Source organism: Buteo buteo, chromosome 3 (assembly GCF_964188355.1).
Source record: "Buteo buteo chromosome 3, bButBut1.hap1.1, whole genome shotgun sequence".
In the NCBI taxonomy this organism is placed as follows: domain Eukaryota; kingdom Metazoa; phylum Chordata; class Aves; order Accipitriformes; family Accipitridae; genus Buteo; species Buteo buteo.
Window position 1 is genome coordinate 66,001,250 of NC_134173.1, and position 25,773 is coordinate 66,027,022.

The following is a 25,773-nucleotide window of genomic DNA, read 5'->3' on the forward strand; positions in this document are numbered from 1 at the left end:
CAGGGCCATGCTTCCCTGCCTGCATCTCACCTCATGAATGCACCGCATTCCTGGATGATTATGGCAGGCTCCTGGCAAGGAGTTGTGGCTAAAACTGAGTTGAACACAAGGAATAAGGAAGCCCTAATGAGGCTAGAGCCACTTTATCCAGGCATGATCTGAAAAATGACCTCACCAAGCTTTAACTGGGTTGATTAGTTTGAAGTTGGATGTATTCCCTAATCCAGTATAAGAAGAAGTGGGAGGTGGAAAAGCCCCATGCAGTGGTAGCTGGGCTAAAGCATCTCTGTAAGACGGCTTGGGGAGAAACCTTTGTCCAGTCCTGTTCATGTTTTTGGTGCTGGAAGAGAGTGAGAACTAACTAAATAAAAGGCAAAAGCTGTTGTGGTGAATGTGCCACTGATGCAGTGGGTGCCCTCACCAAGGAAGCTTACGGAAATGCTTTTAGGTTTATTTTAATTCACTGGAAACCTGATTTTTATCTGGAACCTGTAATTTGTCAGAAGCTTTTATCTCTGGTCTTGTTATAGGCATAAGAATTACATGTGTGGGAAGTCAGTAGATTGGAAGCTTAACTTGGATTGCCTTTCTTTGCCTCTTGCTGTCTTGGTTTGAAAAGAAGTTTTGGCTCTTCTCAGTATGTTTGCCTGTACATGGCCAAATTTTAAAAATAAACAAAACTAGATGAAGCATAAAACCAGAGCTTTCTCTTGTTTGCTTTCAATAAAAGGAAAATCAGAATATAATGATCTTGCTTGGAAATCAAAACAGCCTCTTAACAGCTCCTTGAGTTAAATTAGAGTCCAGCACAGAAAAGGCTTGAAGATATTCCACTGATCACTTTTCTTTACTTTTTCAGAAAGGGGCTGTTTGCTGGCATGAAGCTGAAGAAGAAGAAAAAAGGCGAGAAAGGGTTGACTATTGCAAACAAAGATGCACTGGGTAAGGCCTCATAAATCAATCTTGCAACTGGGAAGAGCAGGTGGGGGTTATATTCTATCTAATTCCATATGAACTCATTTGAATTGCGTCTTAGAGCTTAGTATTGATAAAACTGGCAGTAAACTCCTTATCACTCCCAAGTAAACAGAGCTAATTCTTTTTACATTAACTGTTTCATTAAGTCCACCTAGAGATTCTGTGAGTTCAGACTGCTGTATCTGGTAGAGTAAAAAAAAAAAGTCAACCTGACTTTTACCATAGAGACACAACACATTTGAAAGTTTTTTTTCTGCTCCAGAGATAGATAATTCATTACAGGTGTGTAATTCTTCCAGAAGATCTGCTTCTTCTAGAAGCCATAAGAACACAACCTGAGCAGGCTCAGATGGCTGGATGGGCTGGCTCGATAAAGTTGGGAGCTTTACTTAGTAGCAATTCTCCTCTTAAATGTACAGCAGTTATTTTATTTTATTCTTTATTTTTAAGAATTATTTTTTTTATTTTTAACAGATAGGGCTACGTCCATAAGACATGCAGAGTCTCCTATTTCTTTCCCTTAACACACCATTGGTTTCCAAGCTAAGGATGCATTCCCCTGCACACCCTACCACTGTCATTTTTCTCCTATATCAGCATAGTCCTCCGGTTTACCAAAACCTGTAGTTCAGCCACAACAAAATCTTCACCTTCTGTAGTTTTATTTTGCAGTCTCATGCCTCAGATTTCATGGAATTTTTAAAACATGGACTACTATGTGTTTAGTGCAGCCCTTGAATTACAGTGTTGTAATAAACCAGCCATGTGTGTCGTGACTCACTGTTGGGCAGAAACAGCAATACGTATTTTGTGCCATAAGCATTATTTAGCTAAAGGGCACTACTTTTAAAAAGATTCTTCTCTGGACCTTACAGCAAGGGCTTTGGGCTTTTGGAGCAGAGAAAACTAAAGGCCATTAAACTTCTTACTAATTACAGATATGTTGGAGTTTATTTATCTTATGGTCCATGAAATGTACCATGCTCTACAAGATACATTATACTATAGTTTGTTTCAGTGTTCCATGTGAGCATTCAGGTGTTCCATGTGAGCATTCAGATCTCTGTTTATTTCAAATGATTGTGTTTGCATCATTGGATAGATTGGGGTCCTTATGCTGCATCTTCATCTATTTCATTAGTGTCTTTGTTGCTGAGAAGTCTGGACTAACAAAGATATAGCAATCACCCGTTGTCTCTTGTCTTGATTGGGATTTTGGCTTAGGAGATCTATCAGGGAAGCGTGCAGTAGGGGAACGTTGTCATTCACGGAACCATTTGCATTTTCTGTCACTGGATCCATACAGGGGAAAAATTCCTGCTGGTTGGTTATGCATAACATACATATGGTTATTGATGGGGAAAAAGGATAGTGATTTAGACACTAAAATGTCAGAAAAAATGGAGCTGTAAAGGAAAAGAAGCATTGCAAAGAGTTTACATCTCACTAGAAACAACATGGAACTCACAAAAAGTAGTCCAGGCAGGGCGTCACGCTGACACACGCCTGTCCCCTAACCAGGGGGAAATTTTATCTGCTTTAGCCTCAGAGCAAACAATACAGACTACTGCAAGCCCATAATCAAACACCATGCTCTAGAGTAAACAGGATATGGAGGGTAGCCATGGGAACTTGGTGCTACAGATGCAAAAGTATGGACAGATGCCTTTGCCTCAAGGGCTGAAAATTGGGCTATGCCTACATGGATACAGAAACAAGTTCACCTTCCCTGTGTTCTAGGGAGGTTGGACAAGAGCTAGAGGGGCAGTCGGGGAGCATACGTGTTATATGAGATTGCTAGTGGAGGAACCTCCATGGAGCTGGCTCATGCCTAGCTGCCTTGCAACACAAGCAAAGTTGTGTCTGTACTCTGAGGTTTGCCTCAGAGTAGGGGCTTGTGGAAACCAGCTGAAAAAGGAACATTCAGACCTGATGAGACCTATCCAAGTGAGTTTTACTGTACAATGGATGGCCCTTTGCTACCATCACCATTTTCTAAACACCCCTCAAGTGACCATACCCTTTCAAAGAGACAAGGAAGCCCTATTACAACCCTTCATCTAGTTTTGTAGTGGGAGCACAGTGCCGTAGAGTACTTGCAGAAGATGCACTTGGATGTGTTTCCTTCCATTTGATGCAAGGTCATCCATAAGGTCACCTAAGCCCCTGAGTATTGCTGGGCAAGTCATGTTTACTGTTGCAAGTACCACTTGACAGCTTCTAGACCAGAAACAAGTCCAATCTAGTCCAGAGTCACTGAACATTTCTTGCTTATAAATGTAATTATTGGAATGAACTACAGCCACCCAAATTTTAAACCTTCACCTAAACCACACAGCTCCCTTCCCAAGGCAGGTGTTGAACACAGACATGCTTGGCATGGGGCAGAGATGCTGGTAGGACTTCTGTCAGACCAGAAGGACAAAGCAGAACAGTGTGGGAAGGGCTTCTCTGGCCAAATGCAGATGTGTACATCTAAGGTAGTTGCTGAGATTGTCTTTATGGTCGGGAAGAAAAATAAACTCTTCTAGAAGCAATTTGTCTCATCTGAGTATAATTCTGTACAAGAGATCCCATGAATCATGCTTTTCATCTCTCTTTTTCTGTCCTTGATCTCCCAGTTCATCATCTCTGTAAAGAGGAAAGGTGAGAAATGATTTCTAAGCTAGGCTCCACTTTGATTGCTTGGAAGGGACCGAAGTGTGTCAGACTGTTACGACAAACCGTGGATGGCAGACTCACTGCTGCAAAGTAATAGGTGCAAAACCCAGCAATAATCTGTCCCACTGTCTTTCTAGCAGACAAGAGATGGGGCAGTCAGATATGACTAGTGTGCATGTGCCTGTTGTGGGTGCATATGGTGTGAAGAGAGCAACTACAGCCACAATTTATATGGTATATGATTTTGCATGGGAGGGGAGCTGCTGCTGTAATCAATGCTGCTCAATAGAAACCACTACTGTATCTCTAAGTGTGATACCTAAATAAAAAAAATATTCAGTTCATGCTGATGAATTCATTGCTGTGCTCCAAGTTAGCTTTTTGCTAGTAGAAATCAGCAGTGGGTTTTACTTTCTTGATTGTTTTCTTCATCAGGTGATCATGATGAAAGTGCAAATCTTCACCATGACACTCTTGGAAGACAAGAAGCGGGAGAGGAAGACCTAATGAACAGCAATGCACTGTCCAATGTTTTTGGATCCTTAAGCCCAAAGAGGAAAAGGTACTCCTTGGCATACCTTACCTAACATCCCCAAAACACCTTTTACATCCTTCTCGGGAATGCCATCACCCTAGGACAATACATCTGCTGGCAGAAAATCCATCTGCTGCCAGCAGTGATCCCTTCACTGCTGCTCTCCCACATGACAGTGTGGGATGTACTTGTCAGCAAAATATTATCAGCTCAAGGCAGATCGTCACTAGATGCTATCCAGTGCAGGAAGAGATTGAAATGGATGCTGAGAGTGCCTCAGCTGTGCCAATGAACTCTACTAATGAATATGAGCCAAAGGGGACAGCAATCTCTAAAACCAAGAGCTTGTGTAGTTGTTTTCTTCATACAGGGGAGGAATGGAATCAGGTTTGATGGGATCAACAGGTGAAATCATTCCCATGCATGGCAGGTAGCTGCACTGGTCTGTGTGGATGCAAAACATTTCCCTATTACCAAGTATATAAGAAAGACAGTGAAGGTCTCTGCTGATGAAATCAAGCCTAACGGTTCACAACAAACCTACATGCTATAAAAAATGCTTGCTTTGTGATGTGAAGTCTTTCCAACATGTGTCCAAGTACTAGCTCTTGCCTAGAGATGCCTAATGACCTGTTTTGCCATTTAAACAGGGCAAAGCTGGTGACCAGAATTCACGAAGAGGAGATGAAATCCCAGCACTACCAGGTGAGCAGGGGGTGATGGCCCTCACGTGCCTGTGAAATCCCCAGGCAGGCTGGACCTGAACCCAGGAGTGCGCGTGGTATCCTTGTGCCCCACAGATTGCCATCACCATCATCGAGGCCAGGCAGCTGGTGGGTGAGAACATCGACCCTGTGGTGATCATTGAGATAGGTGACGAGAAGAAGCAAACGTCAGTAAAGGAAGGCACAAATGCCCCTTTCTACAATGAGGTAAGTGTTTTCTCTTGAAGAGGGCACTTTTTTCTATGGCTCTGGGTGGTGTCCATCACTTGATAGGTCAAAAGATGAACTAAGTTTGTAGCACCTGCATGTCTGAGCAGGGAGGTCTGTCCAGGAGCTGTCTGAGTTTCAAGTTTGGCCAAGCACCCGCAATATGTCCCTTGGGTTTAGCTCTATTTGATCTTTCTCTTCTCAAGCTCTGTCTGCCCTATTCCCCACCTCCTCCACCACATCCTGCCCTACTACCACTGCCTCTGCATTTTTTCAAATGATCCATTTGGGAGATTTGTCTAAACTGCCCCTCCAATCTCCCTTTTCTACCATTTCGCTGTTTCAGCCTTTCCTTGACATGCATTTGTCCCAGCTGCTGACAAATAAGACGAAAACAACTCCCCAAACAAACCAATCCTTTGGGTTTCCTGATGCCCCCTGTCCCTTTTGACAATACCCTCTGATGTGAAGTGAGGGCCATGGGCATTTGCAAAGCGCAGTGCTGTGCAGCCATGCAAAGAGGAGAGTAGAAAACAGGTCTGGGCCATGGCAGACACGAGCCAGGGAGCAAGGAAAGGGTTTTGGTGTGTCCACCACCAACTCCCCAGCACCCCCAGTGTCTCACCGGTGCTCTGTGCGGTAACCCAAAAAGCTAAACCATGCTGCTGACAGCACCGGCTACCAGCACAAGGATGATTCTGATCTGCTGTCCCCTTTTCCCACAGTACTTTGTGTTCGATTTCGTTGGACCGCAGGTGTTCCTGTTTGACAAAATAATCAACATATCGGTAAGTACCTAGGAAAGCTTAACACAGTAAGTAAAAGTCAATTGTTGTTTCTGTCACTTCGGGTCTAAATGATTCTTCTTAATGTAATTAAAAAGAGAAACAATTTTGGGTAGCAAGAGTGCTATAAAGTCAGCTTGAAGTATAGGAAAGAGAATGGGTAGGGGAGAGGAAAAGGAGGAAAGGCAGCTGGCAAAGATTTGAAGGAACATAACCCTAAAGGAACATTAAGTGTGCATTTTCAGGGACACTCATTGCTGGCTTGGCAACCTGCAAGCTAGAATGAGAAAATTCAGCTTAGTTAACTCCTGTCAGCATTGTCTTTATCCCTCTAATTTTCAAGCCGCCACTTGTTTCAAATGACTGAGTTGAAACTTCTGGCTTATCTCAGTTCCTCAGATACAGCTGTTTTTAACTCAGCTATCCAGGTACCTTATCCTCAGCAGTGGCTCTCGGGCTGTCCAGGAGTGTCAGTGGCTGGTTGCTATCAGCATGGGAGTGGGCTCCAAGCGTTCAGTGCTGCTCCCACTGCTCGCTGCAAGTAAAGTCCCGGTGAAGCTGAAGAACAACCCCGATGGAAGACACATGTGCTCTTGGACTTGGGGCATTAGATAATGATTTGGAGTTTGGAAGGCCAAGTCTATGGAGCCATGCTAATTATCCTACCTGAGGCTCCTGAGGTTCATCACCACATTTAGCAAAGCTGCTAAGGAATTAAGGAAGACTCTCACAAGACTCTGGACAGTGCTGTATTTGTATTATTTAGAATTATCACAGTGCCCTTCATGAGCTGTTTTTTGCATTTCTATTGCCAAAGGTCCCACCGCTTGGCCAGAGAAATGAGCAGTGAGTTGTTGCCCCAGGAAAGGTTCTTTTTCCCTGAAGTGCTTTGTCCATTTCAAAAAAGGGTCTGTGTTGGTTGTGATTGACAGAGACAGGCAGTAGTCAGGAACTATAGGAAACATCTGTGCAAAACCTCTCAGAGATGTTCACTGTGTACCTGCTTTGCTGAGCTGCTAATGAAGTGACTTTTCCCAGCTCCAGAAATAAAATGTGTTCATTTACCCATGGCCAGCTGGGCAGCTAAGTTTTCAAAGCTGGTAGTAAATTGACAGCCTGAATCCTAAGATTCAGTTCAGATCTACTATACCGCATGCAGAGCTCAAATGCATGAAATTCATACCTACATAAGGTATCTGCAGATCTGACCTTCACTTATCCCTGAGGACAGAGTTTACTACAGGCTGACAATGGCCCATCTTTTGCACGGGAGTAGATACCGTCTCACTGTTATGATTTATATCACAGTGTATGGCCCTTATATGTGTTTCTGACATGGTTAGTATCAGCGCAGTGCTGAGGCATCAATTCTTCTGAGCTACTGCTACTTGGGGATGTATAGTTATTTTTCTCCAAGATACGGCCAGTCTTTCCAATCTCACATTCTTTTGATAAGGATTCTGTATATCCAGTGGTGGAGGGGAGAGTGCCAGCTTTCTGAGTGTGTTGGGGGTGTGGGGAAATATGTCACCATTACCTGCTGTGAATCTGCATAGTTTCATCAAGCTCAGCAAACTTATTTGATTTATAGCTGGTGAAGGTACAACACTAAGAAATTAAAGGTCTTCTAGATAAAAAATGACTTTTTTAAACTAACCCAGTGCAATGCTCATGTATGCTACTGAAAACCGAGATTCATTACCTTGCAACACAGTTTTGGAGAAAGAAATGTATCAGGGGAATAGAAACAAACAGAGGAAATATGTGTGCTGGGAGTGAAGGAAACCCTGGGGGATGGAAAGTTTCACAGCACTTGCTTAGCATGAATCTCACTTGAGAAGAAACAAAGACTGGCAGCCTCCATTACCAGCAATGATTCATGCAGTGAATTTGCTTAATCTGTGAAAATGAACTCATCCGCCTATGGAAGCACAAGAAAAACAAAAATTAGTGCCATTGTCTACCAGTTCAGCAGTTAGTCAAACCCTGCATTTGAGGGGAAAATGAGATTTTCAATTTCTCAGCACCTTCTAATTAATAAATTTTTTTCTTCATTAATATCTTCCAGTGCATTCCAGCAGCATTGTAATAATGACATAGTAAAACTGAGATGCCCCTTTCATGCTAAACCTGTAGCTCCAGTACTGAAATATTCCCCAGTTTAACACTGTGTGCTTGTCCTCATTCAGAAAATCTGAAGAAAATCCTTTAGTCATCTACAGAGTCAATCAAGTGTGAAAAGACACAAACCTTTAACTAGATACGATGTAGAAATGATGGTCCCTCTCAGAAAAGACAAGAGGTGTTCACTGTAAGCTTCATGCTCACCCACTTTGTTACATTAGGAAAAATACACTTGAAAAAAAAGTACAAGGAAAGATGCAGAGCATTTAATAGAAGCAGTGAGTTATTTCCTCAGCAGTTAAAAGCAACATGTGTACTACAGGGGGTGGAAATCACCATCATTTCAGTGGGAACAGGGGGCATTTACCCAAGGATACCACATTTCTCACAGCAAATCTCAAGGACAGAGAAGTGTGGATTATACATTTAACATTTAATGCTCTCTGAATATGCTGTCATGCTCTGGAGAGAAAATGCAAAGAGCAGTGAGACAACACCACCTTGGACTCACCACATAACCTCTGCTTGTTTCTGGGTCTTAAAGAAACTCCTCTTTTTTTTTTTTTTTTTTTTTGGCTACTGAAATACTACAGCCTTCTTCCCCCTTCAGTCCGTCCCATGTTGGATCAGCTGATTTGGGCAAGCTCCTATTTCCATGTAGTTCCTCCAAAGCTGTAATTTTGCCTGGATCAGGATGAATCCTGCCAGTTTTCATGGCTTCTTGCCCACCCTCATATGCCCTAGTCCAACCTCATAGGAGCGAGGGTCCAGTGCTATGATGGGACCTGGCAGCATCAGGGACTGAGGAAAAGCAGCACCAGTGCATGAAGCGTTGGTTTCACACTGGCTCCTTTCCCACAGGAAGGTTGCTTAATTTTTACGCTTTAATAGTAGAGTAAAATAAAACTGCTCTTTTGTCCACTCTTGATTTTTCAGCCCTAGAAACTCCTTCCATGTTGAAGTGAGGAAGGACCAAGGACAACTGAGTGTGTTCCCCAAATCACAGGGGCACAGTGGTCCCAGGCCATTAACAGGGAATGACATTATGTTGGAACTAGAAACCTCCTGAATTTTCTAGTAGATCTTGATGAAGGTGTCAGTGATCTTTACTCTGGAATCTATGTCTCCTGGTGTTGAAGAAAAATGCACAAAATGAAGTCACATGACAAATCCAATGCAAAATCACAGAAGTGTTGTATCCCTATCTAGGATGTGTAGGTCCAAAGCCAGGGTATGATGTCTTCCAGATTCCTACAATGCTCTCAGAGCCTTGTTTTTTTAGCTCCAACATTTAGATTTACCTTCTAGATTTACCTTCCAATCTTTGCAGTTTGGCCAAGGTGTTCCAGACAATTCAGCCTGCTTTCAGAAGCTTTTCCCCAACCAAGGAATAGGTTTCAACCTTTTAAGCTATTGTGAAACCAGGTGAGATACATTTTTTGAGAAGTACAGTTCTAGAGCCAATCTTCCCCTAGAAGACGTCACTAGCCTCTGTCTTGTCTGTAAAGTGAAGCACATGCATGCATTTGAAAACCGTACACAGAAGCACATAGCTCCAGGAATCATGACAAGGGAAAATTATTAATTAAGTTTGAATTAAATTAAATTCATTACCTGGCAGGAAGGATAAGGAGAGACTCGCTGGGGCCTGCTTGCCATCTCATTTGCATCTATATCACTTCTCTGATTTTGTTAATATTGTGGGGGGGGGAAATCAGAATTGAGTATCTTGGTTTATGTGCACATCGAAATGTTGCAAAGAAACACTAATTCTGTCTCCTCTGGGTGTACTCAGCTCTTATGGCAATTCAGTTATTGCACAGAAAGTGAAATGATTTCTGCAGCCTAGTTTGAAACCAGTTATGCCCCATGTGTTTATATTCATTATGATTTATTTAAAACTGCCAGGATAAGTAATATAACTGCATCTTCTCTGAAGACACATCCATCTGATTCCCGCTTTATGTAATCCTGGGACCTAGGATGAACCTGTGTGACTCCACTTGGATGCAATTATATTGGTTTCTAAATTGGCACAATATTGGGTAAAGAACAGGTTTCAAATGCTTGCTGTATCTGCTGTGGCTATGTACACCCTGTTTTGGGTGATGCTGGATGTCGCTGCCTATTACCCCTGAACCAATGGTGTACTTTGGATTGCTCTTATGCTGTCTGGGCAGAGAGATAGTGACATTTTTTTAACCAGCCTTTTTCTAACAGGTTATGCACAATAAACTGATTGGGAGTGTGCTGGTAGGCTCCTTTAAAGTAGATCTGGGGACGGTGTATGGTCAGCCAGGTAAGTGACGCATTTTCTGTCCTTTTTGTCTGTTAGATGAGGTGTGAGGCAGGGAAGGAGAGGAGAGGTAGGTGTGCTGCTTTTCCACTTAGATGTTTGTGGTTTATGCCAAGAGATAAACTTAACATGGTTTTTGGAAGGGTTGTTTTCCTATTTGGATATCAGAATACGAGCCAAATTTTTGGAAAAAAGTTCAGCACTGAAAACCCCTTGACAATCTGCCCATTGGTGGGAAGCACTTATCAAGGAATGCTTTTCTTTAGGGGGTCAGAGTGGGCAGCTGAATGTTCTACAAAACCCAACTCCACTCATTTGTTACAGAGCGTTCAAAGCTCTGCCATGTATGTTGGGGTAGAAGGGGTGGAGGGATGGAGAGCGGGATGGAGTGTGGAAGGAATGGTGAGGAGAGCACGAGATGAGAGGAGGAGCAAACCATAACGGGGGAGAGAAGGAGATGACAAAGAGGTGACCATGGGTCCACTTGACCTGCCATCTTCAGAGCTGCCCAGTGCCTTCTGAAATTTGAAGCTAAGAAAAGATCACCTCTTCCTTTTTTTGCCTGTTTTTACAACCATCCACAAACCATGTATCTCTTCCATAATTACTCAAGGACCTGGTCTCTTCTCCGTCTTCGGGAATGTGCGTATTTAGGCCACTTGCTATAGATGTCACCCAGTTACGGCAAAAGTGTACGGTCATTCAGACCACCCTCTCTTCAGGGCTTCTGCAAGAGCCAGTAGAGAGAAATGGCCTAATTGAAGTGAGCAGTCTACGTCCATACTCAGACTTCGTTAGTCTCTGAATTCTGGCCTGTATTTCCTGCTCACACTTTTACAGGAGGATGGTGTCTGAGGGTTGATCTTGAGCTCATATCCCTGGTACACTGGTCACTCCCTCCCAGTCCTTTACACACCCAAGGTGATGGCCAATGTAAGGTTTTAGGACCTTGCTCAAGTGGAGTTGCTGAAGCAGGGCTCCAGCAAGGGCTGTTGTGGGTGAATCGTCTTGTGCATTTTCCCACCGGAAAGATGGAGATGAACCTGCTTCTGGCTGCTTCTTCTGCCTCTGATGGCTGTGCACCCTCCCTCCTCCCTTTCTCAGCTGGCTGCCAGTGTTACACCTGGCCACAGCTCCCAGCAAGGGTTTTGCTGCTGGAGAGTTCTGAGCTCTTCAGACAGTTCTCATCAAAATTTGGCCTTTCCTCATAAAGCCTCAGCCTTAATTCAGCTGGTGAAATCTCACCTAACCTTCCACCGGTCTTTAGTCACTTGATCTCAGTAACCACTGATGAAAATGAGGTTGTTCCTGATGAGCTCTAGATCAATGCTTTATTTGCCTTTTTGGTCATGCAACATTTGGACCCTCTAGATGTGCCTGGTAAACAAGTGTACTTCAGCATGAGTCTCCTAAAAGCACAAATGTTGTTTGCAGTGCCCGTTCTGGAAGTGCAGAGGAGAAATATTTGCATTTTTTGCATCTTCTATTTGGGTGTTTAAGTTTGTCCATCTTACAGGTCATCAGTTTTGTGACAAGTGGGCGCTTCTCACAGACCCTGCTGACATTAGGACAGGAGCCAAGGGATACCTGAAGTGTGACATCAGTGTGACTGGGAAAGGTGATGCAATACAAGCTACGCAGAAAACAGCTGATACTGAGGAGCAGATTGAAAAGTAATGCAATAGTTTCTTTTTTGCTGCTTTCTTCTTTACCAAGTACCTCAAGAGTCCTCTAGTCTCCTTTCAGTCCTTTCCTTGCTAACTCAGGGTTAATAGCAGAATAGCATTGTACACCTGGCTGTTCTGATGTGCTCAAAGAGAGTTTTTACAATCATCTCAACTAAATTGAAGGGCATGTTAGGGTCACTTCTCTGCAGCTGATAGAATTGACCATGCCCTGTGGCTAACTGCCAGATTATACCTAACAGAAGGTTCATTCACCTGAAACCAGCTAAATATTTCTGAAAAGCAGTGAAGTAAGAAGAAAAAAATATGAGGAAAAGCTATTCCTTGTCCTCTATCAGATGTGAGTGCATGGATATTTTCTATATCCTTAGATAAACTCAAGTGCATTAGCATTCTCCTTGTAAAATACAGAAGTTCAAGGTGGTAAAGTATGCTGCCAGCACACTTTAAATTTTACAGGAGCAATGTTTCTGGTCAGTACTGACATACTGGACCAAGTCCATGGAGAGTCATGAAGATGATGGAGCGCAGGAGCACATGGTCTACAGGGAAAGGGGTGTGTGGGGGGAAGGAGGAGGGTGTTGGTTTCTTGAGCCTTCAGAAGAGCAAGTTAAGCAGCATCCTACACCAAGAGCACAGATCCAGACTCTTTTCAGAGGAATACAGTAGAAGGATGAGAGGCTTTGGAGGCAGGTTAGAACAATAGATTTTCAGAAGAGATACAAGAAATTTTTTTACCATGAAGGTGGTCAAATGTAACAGGGGCCCAGAGATAGTGGGGAATCTCCATCTTTTGAGATATTCAGAATTTACTGGACAAGGTCCTGAGTAATCTGACCTAACTGGACCTGGTTCTATATCACATAGACAAGTTTGCTAAGTAATGCTGTATCATATTCTCCTGGTAGCCAGGAAATGTTTTGGTTTAGATGCAGAAGCAAATTCACACGCTTTTTTCTGTCTCCTCAGGATGCAAGCTAACTTGAGACGACAATTAAAAAAAAAAAAACAACAACAATTAATTGTCTGAGTTTTCAATTTTAAGGAAATGGCTTCTTTTTTATTTCAGGAACCTCTTGATCCCCAAAGGCTTTCCATCTGAAAGACCATGGGCCAGATTTTATGTGAGAATTTACAAAGCAGAAGGACTTCCGAAGATGAATTCTAGCATCATGGCCAATGTCACCAAAGCATTCATAGGTGACAGTAAGGACCTTGTGGATCCCTATGTGGTGGTCATGTTTGCAGGTCAAATGGTAATTGGGATCATCTTGATCACAAATATAGGCCTTCTTTCCTATTACCTGTGCTACAGGCAGGTGATTATGCTGATGTCCTTTAATTTATAATTACATAAATTAAGACGCACACTTCAGAAAGAAGTTCTTAAATTATGCAGGAACAAAGTGATGGAAACACTTAATACCAGCAGACCTAGTATCAGCCTCACAGCAGTAGGTTAAAGTCAGGCAGCAGGAGGGGAAAGGGAATTCTGTAGATCTGTTACTAAAACATCAAGTTACAAGACAGTGAATTACCCAGTGTGGTATTAGGTAAGTAAGTGCTATGTTCTGGTCTCCCTAGAGTGAAAAACGGAAGCAGGGCTAAAATCAGTAAAGATGGTTCAATCTGGATTTTAGGACTGTGATTGACTTCTGAATTACTTTGCTGTAATTCAGGACCCTTGCAGCTTTTCTGTGGGTAGCAGAAGAGGAAGCATTTGAGTAGACTCTGTCTCAGTGTTGCCTGGCTTCATTGCTCCCAGAGTTCTTTCAACATCAAATATTGTGCTACAGAGGGCTGCTGAGAAGGGCCTTCTGACTTTGGTGGAAGAGGACTGCAGAGGAGGTCCAGGGGGCTGATTCCTCTGGGGTACACCCATGAAACACCATGTCAGGGAGCTTGTCTTGATTATTGGTGTAAATAAGGAAAGAATCAAACTAGAAACAATTTTAAGGCAGCAATGCTTTCTGTGTGCAAGGAAGCCTTAGGGAGAACTCCAGTTAGTCCTTTGCAGATGTTTCAGGCATGAGAATGAGGCCCTTGGTGCTGATTTCATGTTTTGTTGCGAATCCAAATTGAAAAGTATTACATCTCTAACTAGTATGGGTTAAAATGGTCAAATGCATGCAGCTACTTCAGGTTTAATAGACTGCTGAAGAGGACATAAGAATGGGTGACTGATGTGAGTGATCATGCCGGTCTATAAAATACGAGTTTAGAGGTATTGTTGGTGGGTTTCCTGACTCGGTTCTCCCCACCAAATGTGAAAGCAGAAGGCCTGCCATAGCCTGCGGCTGCATGGACTGTGATACAGTCCTGCCACCTCCTTCAGGCTAGAAGGAATAACTCCAGTCTCTACATCCCTAGCACGCAGGCATATGCCCAGAACACGAGCCACAGTAATCATATTTTATACTAGACAAATTGCCTCATTTAAGGTAATTTCATTGGTACATGCAGCCTGGCAGCTGTAATGAATTTCATCTGCTATGAGACAAACTGCGCTGCGTTACCAGTACCCAGGTATTTCAAACCCATTTGAAGATGTGCAGTTTGTAGCAGAAATACCAAAGTCTGGCTTTGTATATTATGTTTTGTGCATAAGAGCCCTGAAGAATTAGATCTTGTTCCAGGCTCTGCTGTGTGCAGGTAAGAATTCATTAGCCATGTGGTCTTTATTAGATATGGAGGGGAAAATAAACAAGCCAATAAAAAAGCTGAAGTACTTTCAAGACAGGATACTTGTGCTTTAAAAATGACTAGAGAGATGTTGCTAAGTGCAATTTGTGCTATACTAATTGCCATTCTCCAGAGTCTGACCCTTCTGGGGATAATTTTGCTGGACTTTGATTTCAGGGTCGAACAACAGTGCAAAAGAACTGTGCAGATCCAGTATGGCACGAACAGATTATCTTCAAGGAAATGTTCCCTCCACTTTGCCGAAGAGTCAAAATCCAGGTCTGGGATGAAGGCAGCATGAATGATGTGGCCCTAGCCACCCACTTCATTGACTTGAAGAAAATATCGAATGAACAAGATGGTGACAAAGGTAAAGGGGAAAACGTCTGTTCCAGAATATGCCCTTAAGGTAAAATCTACTTGCTTGGGATCTGGGCACCGGCTAATCCCATTTTAGGAATGCCCAGAGTTCAAGTGAACATCTGTAGCTTTTGCTGGTTCTGAGACACCATTTCTTGCTTAATTTGAAGTTGTATAACATTGTGGTTGGTGCATGGTGGTCTGCCACTGCCTTTCTTATTACAGGGCTGCTACATAGTTTGGTACCTTCTTTGTGACTGTGGCAGTAGTCTGCTCTAGTCCGTTAGGGTTGACTGATGTAGGTTTAAAGTTTGTGCGAGTTTCTGTCGGGCAATGAAAGCACAAAGTGCAAATCACGGGCAGAGCAGGCTTGTGTTTCAGATCTGCCCAGTAAGAGCATATCTAAGTAAGGCTCAGCTGGGTGCTATTGCAGAACGAGGAGATACCCTCGACTAGTATGTTTGTTCTCAGGTAAGTGAGGTAAAGGTCACTATCTGGAGTCTTTCACTGATGTTTGAGTCGATGTGTATAGCCTTATTTATGTTGCGTGATCTATGTGTGGAACGTGGTCAGTTATCAGAGCTCAGCAAAGGCACAGTAACTCCCTAAACCTGGCAATTCAAATGTATATCTGAGTCCTTCATCAGAAAATAAAAGATAAATCATACAAACTGACTAGTGACATGAGCTTGGGAACAGTTGGGACAAGGTGAGAAAGCCTCCATTCCTCTCCCACCACGTCCCAGCCCTCAGTCTATGGGAGCAAGCTCTCTTTTTCAAGAGGTGCAATAGGCCTCATGCCCCAGCACGTGTGGTACAAACACCTTTTGAGAAAGAGCTCCATACTGGCAGAGTCCCTGGTTGGGTATTGGAGGAGGCTCTGTGGTGCCTAAGAATTGCCCTGCAAAACAGTGCTTTATATGAGGTGGTCCCCACCTGCATAGACATGGGTCCAGGTTTGGCTTTTCGTGTGCAAGAGGCAAGATTTCTTGGAGCAGACAGTGAGGAGAGCATGATAACACCTAACAGAAATACCCCAAACGATGCTTTATCTCCAGGGTTTTTGCCTACCTTTGGGCCTGCCTGGATCAATCTCTATGGCTCACCCAGGAGCCACAGCCTCATGGATGACCACCAGGAGCTTAATGAAGGTTTTGGAGAAGGAGTCTCCTTCAGGGGACGTCTCTTCATTGAGATTGCTGTGGAGATACTTACAGGAGGAGCCCGTGAGTCGAAGTTTTCAAGTATTATCAAGGATATCAAATTGCCATCTAAAGATAAAGACTTCAAAGCACCCAAAGGAAAAGACAAAACTGAGAAAGCAGGAGAGGATCGAAAGTCAGCTTCTTCTTCAGATAAGATGAACTCAACTGAGGTGGAAGTCGAGCCATTCGATGTGCCTTCAGAGGTGGGTATGATATTAAGAGATTGACTGACATGTGTCCCTAAACCTCCAAGGATGGCACTGATGTGTGTATTTGGGTTCAGGTCATGTAATATTGCTTTTATGTGCTCCCTACAGCTTCTCCACGCCTCCATAGTCTTGGGACCTTCCCATAATAAAGCAGCACAAACGGAGCATTAATGTGTACCTGTAACTCATAAAAAAATCCAAGTAGGACTTGGTTTCCATAAAACTTATTCTCCTCTCCTATTGTCCCTTCTGCACTAGCTGCATCCATGTGTTCCTACTAGAAATTTATATGATGTAATATCTGCTAAGTGACAGAGAGCCAATGGGGGTTTGATTTCCTGCATTCATTTGAGAAAATCGGTAGTTGTCAATTGAAGTCAGTAGGGAGTCACTGACATAGAATTTGTGCAAATGCAGAGAGATACAGCATAGCCTGTTTTACTCTACTCCTTTAACCCCGCATTGTCAATGCAGTTTTAGATTGCTAACCTCTTTAGGAGAAGGGCTGCAAATCATGTGCTCAGTCTCAACTTGTGTTAACTGATGTTACTTTCCTAATTCCACCTGTTGTACTGGGTTACAACATGGAAAGATCCATGCTACAATCCTTTGAGAAGGTTGTGCAGTTGTGGCAGGGCATGTGGGCTCAGGTGCTGAGCCAATACTTGAGCTTTGATTCTCTGTTCTGTCATATCACTGTCTGGGAGCAACAGCGCATCGGTGCATATGCAAGGTCTATTTTTTTTTACCCAATAAATAGGAAGAAAATTATTCTCATAACCAATTTTCTTCCCACTTCAGTGTCATCAAAATTTTGGCTTTTGTAGTGGGAGTCCCACCTCAGTGCTTAAGACGGTCATGCCCTTTATTAGATCTGATTCTTGGTCTTTTGACTCCATCTCTACAATTAAATAGGAGAGAAGAAATTGTTCTTCAGTCTTGAGGCCTAGCCTTGACAAGTGCTCTTCCTTGGCCTGTGCCCTGGCATTGCTGGCAGGAGCGCTAGCTGAAGCAGGTCAAGGAGTGTGTTAGCAGAGAAATGGCATGGGTAATTGCAAGTCAGTTGTGCGAGCCTGTGCCCTGGTCTTGCCTTATATAGTTGTAAATTGCCTCTGTCCCTTACTTCTTCTCTGAAGATTGTAATAGAGGTGACATAAGAAAAAATTTATTTCCATATAGATTTTCCTTTATATGGAAGAAATCCATTTTTGTGAGAGGCTCAAACACTATGGTCTTAGGTGCTAGCTAAATACTCCAGGTAGAGGAATAAACCCTGCTGTAGCACCAATAAATATTAATGGTAATAATAAGGGTTTATTTCTGGCTACTGTGCCTCAGTTTCAAATACAGAATGAGTAAAAGGCAACAACATAATACAGTGACTCTTGATATTCTTTCGATTTTGACATTCAGCAATATTTCATGCTGCAGTAGGTGTGGTAATTGTATTACAACTCTCTGAAAGGAAAAGCAGGAACTTGAGACATTACAAAAAAGGCAAAAAATGTCTCATAGAGCCTCTGAGACAATGAACGCAAATTACCCAGTGCCACAGCACAACTTTATTGACCTATTCTGGCAGCAAGAAGACGTTAAACATTTGCAATATGCTTGCTTTATAATGGGAGATAGATGCGTGTGGTAGTCTCTGAGCCTCAGTTTTATTAGGCACCCTATGCTCTGGGTTCATGCTGAAAATAATCAAGGCGTAGGGAAGCTAAAGCTACTCTGGAGCTCCAATCTGTTTGTGGTGTCAGCTTTGATATGTGATGCTGCTAATCCTTTCACTGAAGACCTATGCCTTTTTACTGTGTATAGCAAAGGTTTTTCAAAATGAAGAGATCATGGGCTGTGTCAAAAGCTGTTTCTGCTTTGCAAAAGTCAGGGAAACAAATATTCATACACAGCTGATGTTTTATGCATTGCCTCACTCCGTTGCAAAAGAAGCTAGCACTGATCTTGCCTAATGGGCTTTAGTATGCTGGTGTCCATGCTGTGAAATGAGTAGGGTTTGCATTGGAGAGATTGTGGCAGTCAGGGTGTAAATCTGGGCAGAGCTCAAACCAGAAAATACATCTCCTTTGAGCTTAGTATTGGTTTGGGGCTAATAGCTTGTTTTGTTAATGACCGAAGAGCTCTAGAGGTGTTAGCTGGCCTTCCTTGAGTGAGACTGTGCCAGGGACAAGCAGATGCTGGGACTCCAATAGGTTTAAACAGAGCCTAGCAGAGCCTTAAAAATCCAGAAAAGGTCGTTACACTTTTCAGGGTGTGCTGCTGTGCTGAGATCATTTGCTTCCTGTGCTTCCAAATTCTGTCAAAAGCTGAAAACAAGGTTACTGGGTTACTGATTTCTGTGCTGTGATGCCGGGGAAGGCAAAGCGTGGAGGACTGCACCCCCCGCACTGAGACCCCACCTTTGGACCTGTGATTTAAAACACAGCAGGATAAATAAACAAAGGACTGCTTGGTTTCAGTAGGCTTTTGCACAGGGCTGCCATCTAAAAGGTGGATACCAGAAATCTTTCTGTCTTACTAGTGTCACTGGGAGCTGAGTGTCATAGTCTTGACTTTGAGCAAGGTCAAAGTCTTGATAGTACCAACATGTGGGCAGTAGGTTAAAGTCATCCTGGGGGAAGCAGGGCTGGGCGAGCACTCCCCTGTCTGGGTGCTTTATGATGGCAGCATTTATTGTTGAGATGCAAAGGAAGACTACTGCCATACTCACTGGTAAATGACTTATATGGGGATGGTGGTGGTTCGTTGCTGTTGCACTAAAAGAGTGGCCTTAAAATGCCCTTGAACTGCCATAGATGTATAGTTTGAATGATGGTGTAAGAGTATGTGAAGATACTGAAAACATTTAATAGGGACTACTGGTGAGGCAGAGTATGAAGTGAGGGATAATGACTTTTATGTAACCAGTTATATAATGGACAATATTGACAAGACCAAAGTCACACAGACTTACCTCTTTTTCCAATCATCTCAATTTCTCAGAGAAGAGGTATTACTTCTTCTACAAATTGTGCCTCACTGACCACCTCGGACCGATAGATCTATGACACTAACACAGCTGCTAGAGACTTATAAAGACTCCTCTGTGCTGTAAAAAAGAGTAGAAGGTAAAATAAATGTAATTTTCCTGCCTCCTTCATCTCCAATAGATCTATGAAGAGAAATTTGAGGAATTCCTCCTCTTTGGGACATTTTTTGAAGCCACAATGATTGATAGGAAGGTTGGGGACAAGCCAATAACCTTTGAGGTTTCTGTTGGTAAGTATGTTAAGCTCTTCTCCCAAGCAGAGAGGGAGTCTCAGGAGCAAGGGATTGCTTTGTGTTATTGGCAGCTATGTCTCAGGAGTTGGCTTCAGAGTGGGGCTTACATTTGAATTAAATCCTGTTCATAATTTCTCTGGATAGCAATCAAGCTGGGCATACCGATGCCTAGCTGTCTCTAGTCCCAGATGCCCTTTATTACTACAAATCCTCTCACCCACTAAATACAGCAATTCACCCAGTATTTAGCCTCCTAATCTCTTGGGAGGCCAAACTCAACTAATTTACTTCGGGGCAGAGTTCATTCTGTGGTGCCCATTGCAATTAGTCCCTGGTTGTGAGGGAGCCCCTTTCCAAGGAGGATCCATGTGGACTGTCTTGGCCAACCCTGTAGAGCTACATGTGGGTCTGTGAGTGTGGTATGGGGGTGATGTACAGCCAGGCCTCAAAACGCATGCACCAGCTTGTCCTCTGAGATCCTCCTGGTAATCCTGTCCTGCTTCTGAGTAAAGCAGGACTGTACTGTGTGAGGGACCTCCTCATGATGGAGCTGAATTGTCCCCAGGAGCAGACTAAAGAGAAAATGAAGACATTTTGATGAACATTGAGCAGTTATTTTCAAAGCAGAAGAAATTTCCCTTAAGAGAGAAGCTTGAATTGGTCTCATTTCCCTTGCAGGGGTTTGCTTATCTCTGTCCTAGCCCCACTTAGAGTCCAAGTGCACAGTAGCACCCTGGCACTTCCCATCTTTGTGCTTGTGTACTCAGCTGTGCACTGAGCGTGCTCAACTGTAGGTGTAGGGGTCGGCATTTGGAAGATCTCGCGATGTCACGGAAAGTTAGAGGGTTAGTCGCAGCCTTGTGATGTACCTGTAACCCCACCTCCCCTTGTTAGTATAAAAGGAATTAACTGCACAATAAAAGGGGGAAGTTGGCGCTCACACTGTGTGTGTTATCTGTCTCTTTCCCTGGTCTGGGCCAACCAGTGATCTAAGCGTGGCACCTTGATATGTAGCGAATGCTACATGTAGGTCTATGTGTGCAGGGAGAGATGTTTGTGACAAAGAGGGCAATCAATGAGTGATATTGATTCCTGCCGAAACTTAGCAGGAAGCAGAGCTGAAAATGACAAGAAACTCATTTGTATAGTTGGGCAAGAAATTATACAGATTCTTGTCAGAATTAATGCTAAAGATGAATCTGGCTCTGAATTCTGGACCTGAACATCCACCAGCTACCTGTGCAGTTGAAATTTTGATCCAAATTTGGCAAATGGCCATTATTTATGTGAAAGGCTGAACCAAAAGTCCAGATCAGGATGTATGGGGTGATTCAGCACATCCTTCTCCTGCAGGAAATGTTTTCTGCCTGTCTCTAATAAAAACTGTAATTACCAGTCTGATGGATGCACCTCTTCCCCAGTGCTGATAATTGCCCTTCAAGGCAAAATCCTATCAGAGAAGATGGCTGTACTGTTAGCAGAATTGTCTGGCATTAGGCTTGAAGCATTGTTATTACTAATTCTGCAACCCTATTATGCAAAATTTGCTTGTCTGAAAATGAGCATTAGCACCTCTGAGATCAGACTTTGAAATAATCATCCATATGTTGTAAAGAAGACATACATTTGCTGTGTAAATCAAACACATATTGGGGCTCCTGGGTCCAGAAATATCAACAGCAGTATTGGTTTTGCTTCTGAATTTCTTTAGCAAAAGCAGAAGCTCCTGGGGGCCAGCAACCAGATGACTGCATCACTTAGTGATGGGGGTATTATACTAGGTATATGTCACATAGGGCAGGTAAGGAAGCATTGTCCTGGAATCTGAAAAGTCATCGGGACTGACATACCCTGTCAGGACCTTTGTAAACTGTTGTATGGCCAGAACAGCTAATGAACAGGAGGGAACAAGATTTTCTGCTGATATGACTGGTCTTTCTCTTTTTTTAAACCTAATTCAGGTTTACCACCTCCAAGCTAGTCATCTCTTCACTTGCAACCCTGTGTCTCTAGGTAACTTCGGAAATATTACTGAGGGGGTGTCAGCAGGAGCTGGAGGGAAAAAGAAGACACGTGATAGAGAAGCAGAAGAAAGCCTGCTGTATGAGGGGGAGGATGAAATTTCTCATGACCTTGGCGTACCCCTGATATCCACCACACCCCCTGAGAAACCACTGATCATGGGTGGGAACAGGTGAGAATCTATGTTTCAAAACCTTATCATTCCGGACTCTGGTTCCTATTTTATAATCCTGCAGAACTCATTAATGAACAGTGGCAGCTTTAAACAGGTTGTGTGGAATTGAGGCTTTCAAATCCTCAACTACATCTTTCACAACAGTAAATTTTCTAGGCTCCACTGAAATGAATGGGGTCTGAGCCATCTTCTGATCTTGGCCTTATGGGCTTTTGAACTTCTGGTGTTTCTAAAAGGACTGTGTTATACCAACTATACATTGGAAAGCAATAGGAAAGTGCAACTCCTTCAGTGCTATCCCTGTTTTAGGGTCCCATACTCTCATCACAAGTAACATCCATTCGGTGACCAGCTCCAGAAGCAGAATAACACGTTAAAAATATTGAAATCTGGTCAAGACAGAGTCAGCTCCCCAGAACACTTCCCAGAGCTAATAATTATAGATGTAGACTTAAATAGCAAGTACTAACAGAAGTAGGAGGAAATAGTCCTTGAAAAAAAAGAATGGAGCAATGGATGAAAGCATGCAGAACAGTTCTTCTAAATGACCTTGTTTATAAACAGAAGTGTAAAGGTTTAATTCATTTCAAAGATGCTAATAAAAAGAAATATTTTCCTTGTTGCTTTGGTAGGAAGAAGAATCCCTGATATTGCTGAGTGCCAAGACTAGATGGTACCCCTTTCTTTAGAAGGTCAGGCATTGCCAAGCAGTTTACAGATATAAGGACCTGGTGGCAAATGTCAACCTGGATGTTTGGTTTCTGTACCTCCCTTAAGTTAAAAAAGTACTTTCATCCTTTCTTGCAATTAATGGCTCAGTCAGATTAAACAAGAGCTAGTGGAAGAAAACAAGAATGAAAATACCATTATAGAAATTTTTGTTTCTGCAGCAAATAAATAAAGAGAAGGGGGAAAAAAGCCTAATGTTTGACAGAAAGATAGTTGCCTCTCCTCATTAACAGGACTGCAGATTTGGGTACATGCTGTGTTATTATCATCCCTGAGAGACTGTGGGATTTTTAGTTTTTCCCTTAACAAGAATTTAGATTTAAAGAACTGTTGTAAAAGAATGAATCATTCTTCAAATCTGCTATTTGCTTCTTGGCTCACTCCAATATTAACAAAGTTTTCTCTCATTAAGGATTCCTTTTCCTCAAATTTATGTAAAATGTTGAATCTTTTTTTCCCTCCTGTGCTATCTAAACCAGTTTGGCCAGCCACAGATACCGACTAATGACTTCATGACTGTCATCTCTTATTTGTATCTTACTGGTCTTTTCACTGGGTATTTTTAGTATGAATCAGTACTTAATGGGATAGCCAATAGTTTAGATAAACTCTGCATTTTAGAAGCATAAATGAACAATAGAAAACAGTAACAAGAGTCCATTCTGGAGATTAAAATCACTAAGTAATTAAAGAAGCAGGCAGAACAGTAAGAATTCTAAAGCAGACACCATGAAATTGCCAGGAATTTTCCACATTTATGTCAAAACGTATAGCAAGGATAAGCTAACACTGAAAAAGTGGTTTCCCCTGATTCTCATAGAGGGAATAATAGACATGGAAGTTCAGTCTTCCATGTGAGTTATTTCATGGCTATATAATTTTCTTAGTTAATTCCATGAAAAGACTTATAAGCTCTATGAATTTTAGGTTAAGACGTTTGTATTGGGTTTGTGTGGCAAGGTTTTGGTAGTGGGGGGGCTACAGGGGTGGCTTCTGTGAGAAGCTGCTAGAAGCTTCCCCCACGTCCAACAGAGCCCATGCCAGTCAGCTCCAAGACGGACCCACCGCTGGCCGAGGCTGAGCCCATCAGTGACGGTGGTAGTGCCTCTCGGAGAACGGATTTAAGAAGGGAAAAAAAAGTTGCAGGGCACGCAGAAACTGCAGCTGGAGAGAGGAGTGAGAACATGTGAGAGAAACAGCCCCACAGACCCCCAGGTCAGTGCAGAAGGAGGGGGAGGAGATGCTCCAGGCGCCGGAGCAGAGATTCCCCTGCAGCCCATGGGGAAGACCCTGGTGAGGCAGGCTGACCCCTGCAGCCCAGGGAGGTCCACGGGGGAGCAGATCTCCACCTGCAGCCCGGGGAGGACCCCACGCTGGAGCAGGGGGATGCCCAAAGGAGGCTCTGACCCTGTGGGAACTCTGTGCTGGAGCAGGCTCCTGGCAGGACCTGTGGATCTGTGGAGAGAGGAGCCCACGGAGCAGGTTTTCTGGCAGGACTTGTGACGCCACGGAAGAGACCCACATTGGAGCTGTTTGTGAAGAACTGCAGCCTGTGGGAAGGACCCACTCTAGAGAAGTTCGTGAAAGACTGTGTCCCATGGGAGGCACCACATGGTGGAGCAGGGGACGAGTGCGGAGTCCTCCCCCTGAGGAGGAAGGAGCAGCAGAAACGACGTGTGATGAACTGACCCCAACCCCCATTCCCCGTCCCCCTGCACCTCTGCTGGGGGAGGAGGGAGAGAAAATTGGGAGTGGAATTGTGCCCAGGAAGAAGGGAGGGGTGGGGGGAAGGTATATTAAGATTTGGTTTTATTTCTCATTACCCTACTCTGGTTTGATTGGCTATAAATTAAGTTAATTTTCCCCAAGTCAAGTCTGTTTTGCCCATGAAGGTAATTGGTTGAGTGATCTCTCCCTGTCCTTATCTAGACCCACAAGCCTTTCATTATATTTTCTCTCCCCTGTCTAGCTGAGGCAGGGGAGTGAGTGAGTGATCAGCTGCGTGGTGCTTAGTTGCTGGCTGGGGTTAAACCACAACAATGTTCTAGCATCAGGAGAAAGTTGAATTGTTTTTCCCTCTTATGAAACCACCAAAATTAATGATTACCCAAGACCTGTGTAGCTGTGCTATGCACCAAATTTAATGGGTAATGCTCACCTTGCTGTAGGTTATTGAGGAGCAAGTAAATGGGAAATTCTGTTTCTTTTGATATCCCATAGGGCAGTAAAATGAAGTTGTAGAGAAGATCTTCATCTTTTTAAACAGAAAAATTGTCACATAAACCTCTTAGGGATGTGTGGAAGTTAGGAGTTACAGGTAGGACACTGGAGAGCAACAGATGATTTGGTTTCTGTGGGCTTAGCTTAGTGGTTAAACACGTGTCCAGTTCTATCTGAAACGACCTAGTGTATCTGAGGCATCCTTACAAGCAAACATGAAAGACCCAGCCCCTTCTGGGCCCACAGGTGGATGCCCGTGCTTAGGCAAGTTAGCCTACTGGGGCTTTGGATTTCAGGGGTGGATGATCAGGATGATCAAATTTTGTAAAAATTTGGCTGTGCTCAGTTAAAGAGACCTTGAAATAGAAGAAGTCAAGTCCATACCAAGTGCACTCTCCTTTCTTGGATACCTTTCCCAGAGGAGAGGAAATTGAAAGTGCAACCATTTTTTCTGCCAGTCGTTGAACATCATGAAGAACAGGAAGCTTGAGTAGTTTTGTCCTTTATTATTTAGGGAATTAGTTTCTGTGGAGGAATACTGAAGGGTCACATGGCAAGTAGTATTGGTTTTGACTGGGATAGAGTTATTTTTTTCCATAGTAGTTTGTATGGGACTATATTTTGGATTTGTGCTGGAAACACTGTTCAGTACACAGGGATGTTTTCATTACTGCTGAGCAGTGCTTACACAGTCAAGACCTTTTCTGCTCCTCACCCTGCCCCACCAGCGAGCAGGCTGGGGGTGCACAAGAAGTTGGGAGGGGACACAACTGGGACAGCTGACCCCAACTGACCAAAGGGATATTCCAGACAATAGGATGTCGTGCTCAGCACATAAAGCTGGGGGAAAAAGAAGGGGCGGACATTCACAGTGATGGTGTTTGTCTTCCCGAGTCACC

The 25,773-nt window shown here is 43.3% G+C and overlaps 1 protein-coding gene across 1 annotated transcript in view; it reads left to right on the forward strand.

Moving 5' to 3' along the window:
- FER1L6 (fer-1 like family member 6) overlaps positions 1-25,773 on the forward strand; it is a 98,786-nt gene that overhangs the window by 24,875 nt on the left and 48,138 nt on the right. Inside the window, exons 2-13 of the mRNA XM_075023924.1 lie at positions 860-942; positions 4,075-4,201; positions 4,825-4,879; positions 4,975-5,106; positions 5,832-5,894; positions 10,236-10,314; positions 11,828-11,984; positions 13,066-13,252; positions 14,856-15,048; positions 16,097-16,446; positions 19,617-19,725; positions 21,742-21,922. Coding sequence (XP_074880025.1) covers positions 860-942; positions 4,075-4,201; positions 4,825-4,879; positions 4,975-5,106; positions 5,832-5,894; positions 10,236-10,314; positions 11,828-11,984; positions 13,066-13,252; positions 14,856-15,048; positions 16,097-16,446; positions 19,617-19,725; positions 21,742-21,922 — 1,716 coding nt within the window. The remainder of the gene's footprint in view (positions 1-859; positions 943-4,074; positions 4,202-4,824; positions 4,880-4,974; positions 5,107-5,831; positions 5,895-10,235; positions 10,315-11,827; positions 11,985-13,065; positions 13,253-14,855; positions 15,049-16,096; positions 16,447-19,616; positions 19,726-21,741; positions 21,923-25,773) is intronic.